This window comes from Phyllostomus hastatus, unplaced genomic scaffold (assembly GCF_019186645.2).
Source record: "Phyllostomus hastatus isolate PE091 unplaced genomic scaffold, TTU_PhHast_1.1 phas_contig_551, whole genome shotgun sequence".
In the NCBI taxonomy this organism is placed as follows: Eukaryota; Metazoa; Chordata; class Mammalia; order Chiroptera; family Phyllostomidae; genus Phyllostomus; species Phyllostomus hastatus.
Window position 1 is genome coordinate 5,518,890 of NW_025333909.1, and position 13,303 is coordinate 5,532,192.

The following is a 13,303-nucleotide window of genomic DNA, read 5'->3' on the forward strand; positions in this document are numbered from 1 at the left end:
GTTGTGAAAATCAGGGAGACTTCCACCTGAATGAGACAGATAGCTGCTGTAGACCCACGTGTCCTCTTGAAACACCACACAGAGAGCCACAAACACTTGCGCTAAGCTCCAATGAAGGGATGGTAGAAAAGCACCAGGGACGTTCAAAAAGGAACTCAATTTTCTGACTTCAGTGATGACTGCAGTGGCAGCTTGCCCTGGAGAGAAGTGTGGGCAGTCACCATTGTTCCTTTGCTGAGCCTTCCCTCCTTACAGCCTGCAGGTGCAGGCAAGTGCCGAATCTGAGTCTCCATGAACTTAACTCTAGTCACCACATCCCAAGATTACCTGAAACCAGGTCACACCCAACTTGCACACCTTCCAGAACCTCTTTCAGCAGCTGTTCACACAAGTAGCTCGCCTCTCCAGCTGTGCTACTGACTTTCATAAAATCTCTCAAAACTCTGCAAGTTTGCAGCAAAGCCTCTTCCAGGCATATCCAACATAGCACAGGCAGCCAACAACCACAGATCATTTCGTAGCTCCTACCAGGTGGCCCCAGGCCAGGCACAGGCAGCAGATAAACTTGGCTTGCATCTGGGGCCCAACCCAACAGGCAGCAGAACCAACATACTTGATGGCTGACTTTAAACAACACCAGAGTACCACACGATTAGCTGCATAAATGACACCCAAATGGTGAACTCAGCAAGCACCAGAGCACAGATAAAGTAACTCACCCTCCCTTGGGTGAGCCCCAATACAACAGCTTGTTCACTGTAGTCACAGATGCTTTTCACAGCAAGGAACAAGCCCAGCTGCAAGACGTGCGAACAGCAACCAAGGCTCAGTAACAATGGAAAGGCACGCACAATCCACACAAGGAATATCCTTGGAGCATCCATCTCAGGTGGCCAGGGAGACGGCAACGCTGGGCCTTATAAAACTCCTACTATATAAGGCCACCATGGCAAGCCTCAGAGATGTACCAGATCTACCTAACACATAGAAAGAATCACAGGGAGTCAGCCAAAATGATGAGACAAAAAAGGTGTCCCAAGTGAAAGAACCAGACAAGAGGACAGAAACAAACAAAAAAACTAAACAAAAATATAGGCCTGCCTCAAGAAAAAGAGAAATTTCAAATAAACAACCTAACCTTACACTTAAAAGAACTAGAAAAGGAACAACAGCAAAGACCTAAGTGAGTAGATGGAAGGAATAAACATCAGAGCTGAAATAAATGAGGAAAAAAAGACTAAAAAATAATACAAAAGATCAATAAAACAAGAGTTGATTCTTTGAAAAGATAAGTAAGATTGCTAAAGCTTTAGCCAGACTTAAAAATAGAGGATCCAAATAAATAAAATCAGAAATGAAAGAGAAGAAATAACAACCAACACCAAAGAAATACAGTACATTGTAAGAATATACTATGAACAATTATATGCAAATAAATTGGCCAATCTGAAAGAAATATATAGATTCCTAGAATCATATAATCTTCAAAGACTGAATCAAGAAGAAACAGAAAATATGAACGGATAGATAACTACTAACAAAATCAAATGAGCAATCATAAAACCCCTGACAAACCTAAGTCCTGGACCAGATAGCTTCAGAGGTGAATTTTATCATTTAGTCAAAGACTATTTAACAGCTATTCTCCAACTATTCCGAAAAACGCAAGAGGAGGGAAGGCTCCCAAACTCATTTCACAAGGCCAGCATTATCCTAATTCCAAAACCAACAAAGATATCACAATAATAGAAAAGTATAGGCCAATATCTCTGATGAACATAGATGCAAAACTTCTCAATAAAACAGTAGCAAACCAGATCCAACAATACAATAAAAACATCATACACCATGATCAAGCGTGATTTATTCCTGGAATGCAAGTTTGGCTCAATAGCCACAAATTAATTAATGTGATATACCACATAAACAAAATAAAGGACAAAAGTCCTATCAACAGATTCAGAAAAAGCATTTGACAAAATACAGCCCCCATTTATGATAAAAGCTCTCAGCACAGTAGGAATAGAGAAAACATACCTCAACATAATAAAGATCAAATATGAAAACAAACACATAATATCATACTCAACAGGCATAAATTAAAAGCATTTCCTTTAACATCAACAAAAACAAGACATGGATGTCCACTTTCACCAGTCTTCTTTAACATAGTGCTGAAAGTCCTAGCCATAGCAATCAGATAAGAAAAAAATATGACACATCCAAATTATGTAAGGAGAAGTAAAACTCATTATTTGTAGATAACAGGATACTTTATATAGAGAACCATAATAATTCCATTAAAACTGACAAATTAATTGACTAAAATAGCAGGATACAAAAGTAATATTCAGAAATCCATTGCATTTCATATACCAATAATGAGTATAAGAAGGAGATATTAAGATAACAATCCCACCCTGGCCAGGAGCTCAGGTGGACAGAACATTATCCCAATACGTCAAAGTTGCAGATCCGATCCCTGTGCAGGGCACATACAAGAAGCAACCAATGAGTGCATAAATAAGCAGAATGACAAACTGGTGCCTCTCTCTTTCTCACATTCCCCTTTCTCTGTCTCTCACTAAAAACAATATTAAATTTTAAAAAAAGAATAATTCCATTTACATTTGAATGAAAATTATATAAATAACTAGGAATAAATTTAATCACAGAGGTAAAAAGACCCTTATTTGCAAAATTGTAAGGCACTGAATTATATATACCATGCTCATGAATAGGAAGAACTGACATTGTTAAAATGCTCATACTACTCTAAACGATCTACACCTTCTGTGCAATTCCTCTCAAAATACCAGTGACATTTTTCATAGGATTAGACCAAATAATCCTAAAATCTATATGGCACCACAAAAAAATCACAAATAGCCAAAGTAATCTTGAGAAAGAACAATGTTGGAGGTATTAAAGCTACCTGATATCAAAGTGTACTACGAGGCTACAGTAATCAATACCACAGTACTGGCATAAAAACAGGCACATAGATAGATGGACAGAGAGCCCAGAAATAAACCCATGTCTATATGGTCAATTAAAATATGATGAAGGAGACAAGAATATAAAATGGGGTAAAGACAGTCTCTTCAATAAATGTTGTTGGGAAAACTGAACAGATACATGGAGAAAAATGAAACTAGACCAGTCTTTTAAACCATATACAAGAATTAATTCAGAATGAATTAAGAAATTAAATGTAAATAGTGAAAACTATGTAATTCTTTGGAGAAAATATAGGGGTTAATCTTCATGAACTTGCATTTCATGATGGTTTGTTAGATATGACACTAAAATCACAAGTAACAAGAGATAAATTGGACTTCATCAAAATGAAAAACTCCTGTGCTTCAAAGGACATTATCAAGGACAACACACAAAACAAGATATTTACAAATCATATATCTGACAAGAGATGGTGTGCAGAAAATGACCAAAAATAATAATAACCTGTAACCGATAAAAAAGACAAATAACTCCATTCAAAAACTGGCAAAGGACCTGAAATAAACATCTTTTCCAAAGAAGATATACAAATGGCAAACAATCACGTGAAATGATGATAAGCATTATTAGTCATTAGGGAAATACAAATCAAAATCACAATGAAACACCAATAGGATGGCTATAATAAAAACAAAGTGAGGAGGAAGCAAGTGTTGGCAAACATGTGGAGATATCTGAACCCTTGTACGCTGCTTGAGGGGATGTAAAATAGTATAGCAAGTGTGGAAAACAGTTGGGGGTTCCTCAATAAGTTTAACGCAGAATTATCATATGATCCAGTAATTCCAATCCTAAGTGTATATATATATCCAAAAGAATTGAAAACAGATGTTCAAATACATAAAAACTTGTATGTGAATGTTCATAGCAGCACTATTCACAATAGCCAAATGGTGAGAACAAACTAAATCTCTATGAATGAATGGATGGGTAATCAGCTGTGGGTTTTTATCTATACTATGAAATTTTATTAGACCATAAAAAGGAATTAAGTATTGACATATGCTATAACATGAATGAACCTTGAAAACATGCTATGTGAAAGAAGCCAGTCATAAAAGACAATATATTATATGAATCCATTCACATGAAAGGTCCAGAACAAGTCAATCTAAAGAAACAGAAAGTAGATTAGTGACTGCTTAGGTATGGAAGCAGTGGAAGGAGAGGTAGAATGGTCACAGCTTAAAGGGCTTCTTTGGTGGTGATTAAAATTTTTAAAAATTGACTGTGATGATAGTTGCACAACTCTGTAAATATACTAAAAACCATTGTATTGTACATTTCAAATGGTTCAATTGTAACTTTGTGTGAATTACATTTTAATAAAGCATTTAAATTTATGTTAAAATTGCAACAACAAAGACCATAATTATATTAATAAGGATCAAAATAAAGTGGAGAAAAACATGAACATATTAGGGTTGTGCATCTGGGTACTATTTTTTCTTGTATTGTTAAAATGTTTATACGAGATATATAAATGAATGTCTTAAAACTTATAATACAGAAATGTTTGTAACTCACCTTTATAAATAAGAGGTTTATCTTTATCTTCTGTCTTCTCCCTACTAGCCAATTCAAGAAAATCTTCAATCAAGTCCAGAGATATGAGAGACTGGCTGAAAACAAGTCTAAAAAAAACAGATGAGTATTCTCAGATTAGAAGATTTATATAGTCAAGATATCACTTCTTCCCAAACTCATACAAGAATTTGACACAATATTTTAATCAAAACCCCAGAAGGGTTTTTTTTTGGTAGAAATTAACAAGCTGATTTTAAAGTTTGTATGGGAATGCCAAGCATAGAGTACCCGAAACAAATTTGAAAGAGAAAAATGTGGAGACCTAACTCTAAAGGATTTCAACACGTCCAAAGCTGGAGTAATGAAAGCAGTGTGGTACTGATGCAGACAAGCACAAGTCAATGGAACAAAATAGAGTGTCCACATAGAAAGCCACATAGTACAGTTCATTGGTTTTTAGACAAAGAGGTAAAGGCAATTCCACGATCTTAGCAAAATTGAACATCCATATTCAAATAAATGAACTTTGGCCTAAACCTCATTCTTTTTATAAAAATGAACTCAAATGGAACATACATCTACATGTAAAATATAAAACTACAGAATGTTTACAAAAACACAGAAAAGAATCTTCATAACTTGAGCTTGGACAATTCTTTGACATGACACCGAAACTAGCATGTATGAAATAAAAGTTGATAAACTGGACTTCACCAAAATCAAGGACTTTTACTCTGCAAAACACACAGCTCAGAGAATATGAGAAAAAAGACTTCTCACTAAAAGTATCGGAGTAATGTTAGATTGTACACATTCTAAATACTTTGCCATTCTATTTCAAATGTGTCTGCAGATTCTCGATTCTCTATCCCCAGTAGTTCTCTCTTTTTTAGCCGTGAAAACTATTTGTTCACATAATGTCTTATGTAAGGCTAAAATAAAAAAATAACATAAAAGCAAGATGTTTCAGGCTTTGAGGGAGGAGAAAAGGTGTTAACGGCTCCTCACCCTCTGCTTTAGGTTATCAACTTACAAGCTCTGACAAACAGTTCGCAAACCGATGCTCTGACCAACCCAGTTGATGAGAAGTGGACATAATCACATACCTGGAAGTGAAAAGAAATTCTAGAAAGAATGTCAGAGAATTTGTTCTCTCCCTTATATATGCAAACAAAGTAGGTCTGTATACAAGGAAATAGGCACCTGTAGCAAGCATGTTTTTTTGTTTTTTGTTTTTTTTTTTTGCTTTGGTTTAATGTAGGACAGAGAAGTGCTATGACTCCAAAAGATCTTTCACTCTCACTGCTAGACGCCTTCAGCTTCAGTAGACCTAAAACAACTTGAACTGTGAAACAGCTGTGGGGAGTTAACAACATAGGCATCGCCTACTGCACGGCTTCCAGAACTCTGCACTGTGGGAGTGTAGTTCCACCAGCTGGTACTCCTGAAGTACTGGGAGGTAAATGAATGTACTCCTGGTGCTCAGTGTTAATGATCAGGGGCTATCCCGTGATCCTTCAGTAGACTGGTAATCTTTCCCAGAATCAAAAACTTTATTGAGTCAATTCTCTCTGAATTACAAATTAAGTTTTTAAACACTTCATATAACCAGGAGACTTAAATTCTTAGAAATACTAATTATTTCATGGGAATTAGTCTGGACTTTGGGCTACTATTTGGGAAAGCAATTGACTTGAGTCAGTATTAAGGTTGGTTCTGAGAACTACTAAGCTCAGGTAAGTCTCACTATGTATGAAAAAGGTAGTGTTATTAGGACCAAATGACTATAATAAATAAACTAACGGTTATTTATGTTAACCTTTTGTAGTTGCAGACAACATGAACTACTGTCCTGATCAGTAACATTTTTTATACTTACGTAAACTATTTTGGCCTTATCTATTTAATAAATGACCCATGTGAAAATATAAAGACAATACTTATCAAATTCACACATATCTAAAATCTGGGGATAAAGATTAAATCAGAATTTAATATTTAAATGAAAGAAAAATTAATCAGAAGGGCTGAGCTGAAATCAGTGGTGTGTTTGAGTTGGCCCCTAAATAGCTTGAAACAAGAAAGTGGATTGTTAACATCTCTCTTCACCTCTGACATCATGTTGGAGGGTTGAATTGGCTGCGGTGGGAGCACTTATACCATGGAAATCAGTAAATGTTACAAATCAGGCTTTCCTTTCTTGTTTCTCTGCTTTCTCTAATATATATCAATCTATTCACTCATTCATTTGGAGAGCCAGCTGTTAACCATTTATCAACCTATCACTGGCTAAAATCACTAAAATTTATTTATTTCTCACCCTGTGGAAATATCGAGTTTTTACAGGGTGGAGCAAAAGTTTATAGTTGTGAGTATGCTAAATACAGACTTTATTCTTTTATTATTATTTATTAATTATTATTTTCTTTTTTAAGATTGTATTTCTTTTTAGAAAGGGGAAGAGAGCGAGAAAGAGAGGGAGAGAAACATCAATGGGTGGTTACCTCTCACAAACTCCTACTGGGGACCTGGCTGGCAACCCAGGCATGTACCCTGACCGGGAATTGAACCGGCGACCCTTTGTCCTTTGGTTCACAGACCAGCGCTCAATCTACTGAGCTCCACCAGCCAGGGCTGATTATTGTATAATTTTCCATTCAAAAAATTATATACCTATTTTGCCCACTCCCCACATATTTGGATCAGAAGATCAACTGCACAAATAGAATAGGGGAGTCTGATTTAACAGCGCTTCTTCTTTTTTAAATATCTTCGTGGACCACAAATTTCAACATCAATCAACAGTGTTATTTGGAGGCTGTAGCAGGGATCAAAACAGGTGTCTCCCAGATGTGCTACTTTGGCGTGTAGATTATTTTGAGGTGAAGGTAATTGAGACCTTGAAGGTTCAAGAGAAACTGTTACCAGAAATAACTTTTTTACTAAACACTTGTTCTTATCCTGCAAATTTTCCTCCTCCCCTCTGAATCCTCAGGGCATTTGACCACAGTGCTTAGCTCAGGATATCATATTCGATACCTCACATCACCTTCCTGTCTCTGAACCTCTCTTGTATGTGCAATCTCTCACACTGTCATATATGTGGGGTTCCCATATGTACATATGTGATTAAATTTGGTTATTTTCTTTTAATCTGTCTCATGTTGATTTTTCTTATTAGACCAGGTAAAAGAACCTAAAAGGGTAGTCAAATTTCTTCCTTCCCCCAAACTTGAAAACCTCTTTATAGGATTCCTTGAAAGGGTATATAGAGTCCAGAATAAACAAGAGCCAGCATTACTAAAAGCTCTGTGTTAATAAAAACTCAGCTGGAGTGTTTTGTTTACCACAACCACATCTTGAGATGGGTATTAAAATCTGAAGTATATTCGAGACCATGTGGTCAGGACTGAAATCATGCCATACAAAAATCAATGAACTGAGAGGAGAAGCTAAAAATGAGAAGAGTGATAAACCTACTCTTTAAAGATAAATGAAATTGTAGTAGTGATGTCTGCAACCTACTTTAAAAGACATCAGGAAAACAAGATCAATGGATGCATAAATAGATATGAAATAAAGAAAACACAGTCAATATAGAATATAGTATTGATTCTAGGTGACAGGTATATAGGTATTCACCGTAAAATTCTTTCCATTTTCATTATGTTTGAAAATTTTCATAATGAAATGATAGATAAGGAATAGTGGTAATTACAATTCTGGAAATGCCTAGTTTTATATTCCTACCATTAATAACAACCATCAGCTGGGTTTTTAACTAAAAATGATCACTAATAACAGTGTAAAAAAAGCAGGAGATATATTCTATTTTAGACCAGAATGGAAACAGCTATAGGAACAGTGTACAAAGTAAAGGATACATTTTGTAACAATCTGAAGTATTCAACTATAGGTAGCCTTATGAGATGGCAAGTGTTCTATCACAGCAGAGGTAGGAGAATGTATGATAAATATGGTAGAGAGAGTCTTGCATTGGTTAGGAAATTAAAAGACCCCCAAATCTCTTCTACACTCTTAAAATTCTTGTTGGTACCCAAATAAAAAATAATGTTCAAGTATACAAGTTGACAGTAGAAAAAAGCATGAGCATGTCTACAGCAATAATCTCTCCTTACCTTTCAGAAACTCAGAACTTAAATATCTACTTTCTCCTTCACATCTCTCCCAGGTATCCAACAGGCTACTCAGCATACCCAGAGCATGACTGGATATGCTATCTATCCGGTATGCTTAGTATGTTAAGGCTTAGTATGCTTTACTATCTTTAGTGAACTTAACTTTTCCCTAATATTGTCCATGTTAAGTAAATGACACTGTCATCCACCAGCCAATTAGGCTAGAAGCTTGAGAGTCATCTTTGACTAATGCCAAAGATGACTGATTTTTAGCCTTATGTTAAACTGTTATTAAAAGCATACAGATATATTTTAAAAATATTTTGTGATAAGATGTTGGGACATTATAACAGCATAAACAATAAGCTTGGTTCAACATTATGAAAAGTATATTGTTAAACACTAATTTGAAGTATGAGGCCGGGGAATGCAGGGAAGAAAATGGGGGCAGAGATGCTGTAAGTGAAACGAACAGGAACAGGAAACAAGGGAGAGATGATAAAGAGAATAGCCAGAGAGGTGAAATAAAATAAAGTCTGAGAGATATCCACTAGATTTGGAGATTAAAAGGTAAACAAGGGACCTGAGGTGGGAAAAAGCTCAGGAAAGTGAAAGAGTAAAACTTGGGCTCCATGGATTGAAAAATGAGTTTGAAGATGGTAAAACATAGGTATCAGCTACAGGCTTGACTCAAGGAAAGAAATTCAGGGTGCAATAGCCAGCAGGAAAAAAACAGCACTAAAGAAATAACCAGAATATGCACTTAGAACTAGTGGCTAAGAAGAAAGATAGTTGTCTAGCACTACGCTAAGCAAAGTAATGACATCTTCAGAAAGAAAGAAAACATGTTTCTTCAAATAAATTGTTTAAATAATAGAAGGGTTATCAAAAAGTTCATTTGTATAATAAAATAGGAAAGAACTTACACTTTATCCCCAATTTCCTCTGCCATTCGAAGAATTTCAAAGAGAAGTACCATTTTGCCAGAATGCTCTAAAATCTCAGCATCAGCATCTGTAACAAAATCTTTGTACCAGTCTGGAGCTGGGCTGCTTGGATTAGAAGAGGAAGTAGCTTTACCTAAATAAAATAAATGAAACATAAATAAGTAGGTAAATAAGGAAGAAAACGAAAAGACCCCAAGAGAGGGACTAAGAAAGAGAACAAGAGAGACAGGTATAGACCAACCTAAGGAGGGAGTGAGAAAGAGACTAGATAGGGGTTTGGGAGACAGGAGCAAATCACAGGCACGCACATGCACGCTCCTGCCCACAGAGAAAAAAGGCCCCCACAGGAGAGGGGGGGGGAGAGAGGGCAGGGGGAGGGAGGGAGGGAGGGAGAGAGGGTGGGGGAGGGAGGGAGGGAGGGATAGACAGAAAGGAGCAGGGGAGGGGGGGGCATGCACTCTCAATATTGTCAAAGAAAGGCTTGAGGTAGGGGCTGACAAAAGCAGAGATTCTGCGAGGCAGAGTCCCCCAGACCTGAGACATAATGAGCCCCAAAACACATCCCAAAAGACAGGTACTCGGACAGAAAAAAAGCCAAAGAAAGACAGAGAAAAACGAAGGAAAGGAAGAAAGAGGGGAGACTGGCTGGCGGAGGCATCAAGAGAGAAAAGATCTCAGGGGCATGGGCAGGAAACACTGCAATGTGCTTCTAGAGCTCTGGAAAACTGAAACCAATACTGATCCCAGAATCACCATATCATATTAAATGCTTTTATTATTTTTACCACAAACTTTGACTATAAAAGGTGTAAGCAGAAAATGACACAAAATGATGTGATAGATCTAAACGTAAACAAGTCATTCAAAAGGAGGAATGTACAGGTTCAGCCTGTTTTTGTACCTTCTCTCAGTTGCTTTGTAATGTGAATTACTTTATTTTATGAAAAAAATTTTACATACCCAGAAATGTATACAGAATATAATGAACAGCCGTGTTTCCACATCCCACTTTTACCAAATTTGAAGACTTGTTAAATCTGCTTCTGATGCACTTGAACCCTAATATGTGACCTCACCCACTCACTTGTCTTCCTCTCTGTTCTTTTGGAGAGGTAACTAAAATCTTAAATTATGTATTTATTATTTCTGTGTATATTTTTATATTTCCACTGTATGTGTATCTCTAAGCTGTACATTATATGTTTTTAAATTATAGCAGGTCCTCAAATAATGTTCTTTTGTTCAAAGCTGTTTTAGTGTAACAATAATGAGATACCACAGGAACTTAATGCTTGTTTCCACCAATCAGCCTACGGTAAAACGGGTTTCATTATACATGGTTATGCTTAAAGTTGCAAAACCATTGACAGCGTTAAGTGAGGACTTACTATATTATATCATACAATTTTACCATTTTGCAAATTATTAACTCAATGTAGCTTTTCATTTTTCAAAGGAAGACTTATTCATTCATTCTACCATGCAGGACTCTACTACATAAACATACCATCATTTGTTAGTTCTCTTGTTCCTAGACATTTAGGTTATTTCTAAGTTTTGGCTACTGGAAATAACTGCAATGAACATTCAATGCTGTTACATTTTTCCAGAATGTTCTCTGCTTCACCTGAGTTTTAAATTGCCCAGCATAAAGTTATTTTTATAATTTTAAAAGTTTCACTTTAAAAATACTTATTTCATAGTCTTTATAAAATAACTATTATCTATGGTTCTTGAAAATTGAATCCTGCGTTTCTTTTACATGTTAACTTTCTTCATGTTGACTACTAACTTATTTTGTTGCTATGTTTGCCTGAGGTTAATTGTTTCCTCAAAAATACAAGGTCTGACACAAATAACGCTCCTTTTTAATCACAAAATCATAAGCACGTAATTCTGTGACACACCAATATCACACTCAAGCACACCATATGACATTTTAGGTGAAATGGTCAAATTAAACTATAAATTATGACACCCATATTATGACCCTACCAACCACACTCAGGCAGGCCTTACTTCTGCCAGACCCTGTACTGTATTTTTTTATTGTTATTTTACTTTCAGTGTAGTTGTAATACTGGGGAATCCTGTGTAGCTCAGGTTGAGGTCACTGATCTCCATAGTGATTCTGCATCTGTTTCTGCCAGGCACGCCAGGGGATTGCCAATCCAGAATTACTTTTGAGGTCAGTACTTTAGCCTGAGATTTGCAGACTACGTGAGCAATGCAACTTCAAACCATAAACTATGTGAGGGCCAGCCCATGATGATGAGTCCAAGGAAACTATTTTTCCCAAGCCAGAGCCCAGGGCTAAAAAACAAGCTGTCTTGTCTTTCCCCTGAATTGAAGGGCGATTTTTTCTATCCTCTTCTTCCATGAAATACTACCCTTCCAAGAGATTCAGCTTTAATCTGGGTTCTAAGAACTCTCCACCTTTTAAGTGGTTCAAGGTCTAGTATTCTATCCCTGGTAGGTGACAGTGAAAACTGCTAGTCTTAAGACTACCATATCCCTATTGTACACCTTCTTGAGCTTACTATTTATCAGCTCCCCTTTGTATCTGGGTCCTAGTGATTTTCATCACATTTAGAAAGCTGATTAAACATTTATACTGAAGCCACAATGAACAACTGCCTAACCATTGAACGTTTGCAAGATTCCATACCTATCCTTTTATGTATTTTATTTTCTTCTCCTCTCTGCCCAGTGAAGTTCTGTTTATGCTTTACTATCCTTCAAGATAGTAAACTAAAATTTCATCTTAGAAAAGCCTCCTTTTAAGATTGGCCCTTGGCTGTTGTCTGGGAACCTGAATGGTAAACAGTTCCCTGTACTGATATAAAGTGTTCCATGATAAGAGGGGCTCACTGTACCTAGATTGTTTGTACAAACAATATACTTTATTCTGAACACGTTTTCCTTCACTCATGATACAGAGGAAACCTAAAGTAGATGAGAATTACAAAGGAAAAAGACTAAACCATTAAAAATAGTTCCACTATATGAAATTAATTACACTGATACTTGATTCCCTGAAATTCTTCCAGTTATTCATGTATTATTAAGAGAAATGACCACTGTGGCTTTGAGACTGAATGTATGTTGGTCTGAATTCCACCAAGGCTGGTCAAGAATTAAGTTAGCTAACACATGAAATAAAATACAGAGTTTACATGTAAATAAACATTACTTTTTCCTTTTTTTCCTTTCCTCTGAAAACACCAGAGAGCACAAATGGTTGCTTAAAATTAAACAGCCATCAGGTATTTACTATTATCATGTGTACCTGATCATCCCACATGCTTTCCAATTTAGGAAAGATATTCCTTTGAGCCAAGTAGAGAGAATAACTTTTTTAAAGATTTTATTTATTTTTAGAAAGAGGGGAAGGGACAGAGAAAGAGGGGAAAAAGAAACATGATGTCAGGAGAAACACCAATGTGTGGTTGCCTCTCACGCACCTCCACCTGGGGACGTGGCCTGCAACCCAGGCATGTGCCCTGACTGGGAATCGAGCCAGCGACCGACCTTTCAGTTCACAGGCTGACCTCACAGGCCGGCACTCAACTCACTTAGCCACACCAGCCAGAGCGAGAGAGAATAATTAATAATTGAAAACGTAGTGACATGATAATTATATTCCTAAACAATGTTCCACTAGAAAGG

At 36.5% G+C, this 13,303-nt stretch overlaps 1 protein-coding gene across 6 annotated transcripts in view; it reads right to left on the reverse strand.

Annotated features, from left to right (window-relative positions):
• The window catches only part of ATRX (ATRX chromatin remodeler), a 180,794-nt gene that overhangs the window by 50,444 nt on the left and 117,047 nt on the right, over positions 1-13,303 (reverse strand). For all 6 annotated transcript variants that reach the window (XM_045847497.1, XM_045847496.1, XM_045847494.1 and 3 more), the window contains 2 exons: positions 9,614-9,767; positions 4,549-4,655 (listed from right to left, as the gene is read on the reverse strand). In XM_045847497.1, the coding sequence (XP_045703453.1) occupies positions 4,549-4,655; positions 9,614-9,767 (261 nt within the window). The remainder of the gene's footprint in view (positions 1-4,548; positions 4,656-9,613; positions 9,768-13,303) is intronic.